Genomic DNA, 5,528 nt, shown 5'->3' with positions numbered 1-5,528 from the left:
GATGCCAATAGAATAATGTTCCTGCCAGCTCTGGTCACAGGGGCTTCTTTATGCAATAGTCAGCCATGATTGCAGAGACCCTCATTCCTAAGCCATGAGTGCTGAGTCACAAATGAGACATCAGAGAGCATCACAAAAGGGGCAGAGGAAGTAGTGGGAGAAGTGTGAAATGCTGATTTCTAGGCATGGCATGGCCTTTGCATTCTTAAGCTCACAGCAGCCGTGATTATTGTACAAGATCACCACAAGACTGGGACTGTCAACATCCTATCATGAAAAGGGGAGGGGCTTGTGGGCCTCACCCCTCCGTTAGGATTTATAGGCAGATAATAGTTGATGAGGAAAGACATTTTCTTCAGTGGTATAGTACTTGGTAAGATGCAAATGCTCCTGTAAACAAACTCCCTCCCACTCTCCAGTGAAACAAACAAACAAACAAACAAAACAAAACAAAAACAAAAACAAAAAAACACTGAGGAAACTCATTGGATCACACACCAAAAAAGACATGAAAATAGAAAAACAATTGAGAAAAGGGAGGGAGTTGACAGGGGTAACAGGGGTGGGGGACAAAACAGGGTAATCAGGGAAATATGACCAAAGTAAGTTATGTATGAAATTCTTAGAATGTCATATTATACAGTTATTATATGGTAAGAACATTTAAAATAAATAAAATAAAACACAAAGTATTGAGGCTAAAAGTTAAAAAAAAAAATAGAAAGTGAGTTTAATAGGCCTATCCAAATAATATGCTGCAATCAAAGTCAACTAAATAACCCCTATGAATGTAGATTAAACATCCTTAACAAAAAAATATTAGCCAGTTAAATTCAGCAGTTATGTGAAAAGAATTACAACCAAGTTAACTTATTCCAACAGGGCAGGGTTGGGTTAACATGCTAAAATCAATGTGATTTACCCCATAGTTTCATGCCTTGCGCTGCTATAAATAACCATCACATGCCTGGTTATCCATAAGCCAAGCTGACTCTTCAAAGTTCTGAAGGTTAAGAAGTTCAAGTTCAGTAGCAGGACCAGCATCTCATTCCCTCATTGCTGTCTGTCTGCTGTGTGCTCTGCAGAGACCTGCTACTGTCCATATGCCAGAAAGGATGGGTTGTGAGATGGTGTGAGCACTCTCCATCAAGTGCTCTTGTAAGGATACCTAAGCCTATTCCTGCTTAATCGCCTTCTATAAGTCATGCCTCTGTTTTATTTACTTGTTGGTTGTCTAATCATTCATTCACTTATTTACTGACATGGTCTGGCTGTGTAACCCAAGCTGACTCAAACGCTCAATTCTCCTACTCCAGCCAAGTGCTAGATCAGATTCACAAAAGCAACACCTTTTATTTGGGGTATGTGGTTCTAGAGGTTAAAGCCAGGGCCTTGTGAACAGCAGACACAAGTTTTCATAACAGCAAGCACACCTTTTCACGTTGTCATATTGCATATTTGGGAAACTGAGGCAGAAGAATCACAAATTTTAAAGTATTGAAAATAAAAAAAGTGATGCTTTGGGAATTAGTTTTCAATATGAAAGACTGGAATGTGGCTCAGGGGTAGAGCTGTAAACTGTAAGTCCTTAGCATGACTGACATCATGTTAGAGGCACCATTCTGACCTTAAAACCCTGCATGTAGACCCTAGCACCTGCCAAAATGGGTCAAAGACCTAGTTCATAGTTCAATGACAGTCCCTAAGTGAAATGTCCCTAAATACACTAGCCTTGCTTTTGGGCTTCTATAGTTCCACTTCTTACTAACTGAGTGTGCCAACCAGAAATGGTTTTTGGTATAAAAGAAAAAGAGCTGTAAAGCTCTGAGCTGCATGGTTTGGGCACATTCCCCATGCAGCCTCTAGCTGACAATAAAGACTTTCTTTTTGGCTTTAAGGGTGTCTATGTGGTGGTCTCTGGTGGGCTTACCACACAACAGATCATTTGCCTAGCATGAATGAGTCTATGAGTTCAATCCTCAGCCTGAAAGGGGGAGAGAGCTGCATGAATCATGTGAGGAATAAAAGCAATCACACCACAGAACTGTGTTAACCAAATTTATAAGAAAAATATATAGCTAACATATAACCATCTCAACATATGCCAAAAAAATATATATCTACCAAATTCAGAAATGGCATTTGACAAGACTCTGCACTCATTCATGTCAAAAATTCACAGAAAACTACATAGAGGAGGAGATTGCTGCACATTGAGAAAGAACATCTAAGAAAATTCTTGCAATTAACATATATAATGTGTATATGTGTTCCTGAGTACGTATGTGTGTGTTATGTGTATGCAGCAGCTCATGAAGTCAGAAGAGGATGGGATGTCAGACCCCTTGGAATGAGTTACAGGTGATTGTGAGTCATTATGTGGGTGCTGGGAAACAATCCCAAGTACTCTACAAGAACAGCAGTACTCTTAATCTGAGTCATCTATCCAGCCCCAACCCTATACTTTATAAACTACTGAATCCTTCCTCCTCAGTTGAGAGCAAAGTTGCCTATACTACAAAAGCTCTGTGCTATACTGTCCTTTAGAAACTAGTACACACAGTAAGACAGAAAAAAAAACAAACAAACAAACATGGCACAGACCAGAAAGGAAGAAGCAAAACTCTTATTCATAGATGATTCTGCTACCAAGATAGAAGACTTAAAGCTATACAGGAGGACTAAAGCACAGCAGCTCAGTGGTAGAGTACTTGTCAACATCTGTAAGGCCCTGCATTCAATTCATTCAATGTTGTCCGATTTTATTTTTTATAATTTTTAACATGCAAAATGGTTTTTCATAAATTCATGTCATTGTATTTTACTTCCAGAATTGCCCTCTCTTATTCCCCCTTCTCATTTCTGATATACATACATATGAGAGAAACTATGAGATATTTGTTCCTCTTCCCCTTCATTACCTTGCTTGTTCCCATCACTCCATTCTTTTAGATGCTTCCTACAAGGTCCTCATCCTGCTGTCATGTCTTATTTGTATTGATTTTTTTTTAACCTACAGGAATCCATGTATAAGTAAAAACATGTGACTGTGATTTCAAGTCTGTCTTGTTTTTCTGTTGTTGTTGTTGTTGTTGTTGTTATTGTTTTGTTGGTTGGTTGTTGTTTTGTTTTGTTTTGTTTTGAGACAAGGCCTCATGAAACCCAAGCTGACTTTAAACTCACAATATAGCCACAGCTGGCCTTGAACTCCTGATCTTCCTACCTCCTCATATGAAATGCTGAAGTTATAGGCATGCACTACCATGCCCAATTCAGGTTTGTGTCAATTAATGTAGTCATCTCCAGCTCCATCCATGTTCCTGCAACTGACATAATTTCATTCTTCTTTACAACTGAATAAAATCCATTGTGTATATCTTTTAAGGAAGAAGATATTTGAGATAAATTTAAAGAACTATGCTTTATCATAAACTTAAATGATAATATTAATAAAGAAAATATATGTAGATTTTTCTTTCTCTCTTTTTTCTTTTTTCTATTAAATTTTTATTTTATTTTATTTCTTTTATTTTTTTTTTATTTTGGGGATAGGTTGCAAGGGCAGAGGGTGGATACAAAGGGACAGGGAAATGAATGGGATGGAGATGCATGATGTGAAAGACACAAAGAATAAATAAAAACAATATATATAAAAGAAAATATAAGCAAATAATGGGCTCATTCAATTTAACAGATTGAGATTGAATATTGTTCAGTTTAGCTCTTTCTCAAGTTGCCTATGGAGATGATGTGACCCCAGCCTAGATTCCAGCATTCTCTGTAGACACTTTTCCTAAGATGCACATAAAAATGCATAAATGAGGTAAGACTCACATAACATCTCTTCAATCCCACTATAAAACTAAAATAACCAAGGCAGTGTGCTCATATGTAACTATAGACAGGTAAGTCGATAAGGCAGAGGAAAGAATTACAAATCCACACTTGGAAGAGCAAGTCATCTTCAGTAGAAGTCATTTAATAATAAAACAGTCATCTCAAATTGTGCCAATTCAAGTCAATGGATGAATAAAGTGAATCTCAAATGTACTTATTTCATACAAAAACTGAGCCCCAAAGAGATCATGCAGCTAGAATTTAAAGATAAAACTATAAAACATGTAAAGTAAAACTTAGCCAAAAATCTTTGAGACTTTGAGGTAGACAGATTCCAGTGTGAAAGGGTCAACCACAAAAAATAAAAAAAAAAAAAGTTAGAATCAATTTTATCCAAGTGTTTAGCTTTTGATTGGAGTATTTCATTAAGAAAATAAATTTTCCGGGCTGTCGAGACGGCTCAGTGCTTAAGAGCCACTTGCTACTTCCACATCAAGGATGCAGCCACAACAATTGCTATCATTACGATGATTTCACGAGCAAATTCGTCTCTGCCTGAGATGCTTCATGGCATTCTTCACCTCCTCATTCCTCAAGGTGTAAATGAGAGGATTCAACAAAGGGGTGACCACTGTGTAGAAGACAGATACTACCTTGTCAATGGAGAAGCTGGTGTCTGGCCGAGTGTAGATGAAGATACATGGCCCAAAGAACAGGGCAACCACCATGAAGTGGGAGGAGCAGGTGGACAGGGCTTTCCGACGACCTTCCGCTGACTGTTTTCGAAGAGAAAACAGGATTACTGTGTAGGAAGTGACCAAGGCTAGGAAACAGGTGAGGGAGATGGTTCCGCTATTGGACACGATCAGAATCCCTGTGAGGTATGTATCTGTGCAGGCCAGCTTGATGACAGGAGGAACATCACAGAAGTAGCTGTCGATAACGTTCGGGCCACAGTAGGGTAGACGAATAGTCAAGAAGGTCTGCACAAGTGAATGAATGGTGCCCCCCACCCACAGCGCAAAGACAAGCTGTACACAGACCTTCATGTTCATCACAGTGGGGTAGTGCAAAGGAATACAGATAGCCACATAACGGTCATACGCCATAATTGTCAGCAGAAATATCTCAGCACAAGCAAAAAGGTGTAGGAAGAAGAGCTGTGCGATGCAGTTGTCAAAGGAAATGGTCTTCCTCTCCAAAAGCAAACCCTCCAGCATCTTGGGCACGGTGACAGATGAGTGGCAGATATCAATGAAGGACAGATTGCTCAGAAAGAAGTACATGGGAGTGTGTAGACGTGGACTAAAAACTATGGTAACAACAATGATAATGTTCCCCAAAATAGTTAGCACATAAGTGACAGTAAATGGTATGAAAAACAGAATCTCCAACACCCAGTTGTCAGTGAGGCCCAGGAAAACAAACTCAGTCACTCTTGTTTGGTTTAGAGCTCCCATCTAATGAGTGTTCCAGAGGATCTGGAGGGGAGAGGTAAATTTTAAATTATCCTGAGTAATACAGGGATAAAGTGATTGAAATGACTGTTTTTCTATGAGGCTTAGCATGAATGTGTAAGTTATCCAAAATCCTTACCCTTTAATTACTTGGCTATTTTCATTTCAAAATAACCCACCAATAGTATCAGATTAGAATTCTAAAATTGCAAAACTCCAACTAAAATCACTCAT

General features: G+C 38.7%; 1 protein-coding gene across 1 annotated transcript; it reads right to left on the bottom strand.

Moving 5' to 3' along the window:
- Nucleotides 1-4,370: 4,370 nt before the first annotated feature.
- Nucleotides 4,371-5,297, bottom strand: LOC118590886 (olfactory receptor 1509). The gene has a single exon (XM_036198667.1). It carries the CDS (start codon nt 5,295-5,297, stop codon nt 4,371-4,373), a length of 927 nt encoding a protein of 308 aa, XP_036054560.1.
- Nucleotides 5,298-5,528: the final 231 nt, after the last annotated feature.

Source organism: Onychomys torridus, chromosome 9 (genome assembly GCF_903995425.1).
Source record: "Onychomys torridus chromosome 9, mOncTor1.1, whole genome shotgun sequence".
NCBI classification, from domain to species: domain Eukaryota; kingdom Metazoa; phylum Chordata; class Mammalia; order Rodentia; family Cricetidae; genus Onychomys; species Onychomys torridus.
The sequence above is the reverse complement of the archived record's forward strand: the minus strand, read 5'-3'. Positions and strand labels throughout refer to the sequence as shown.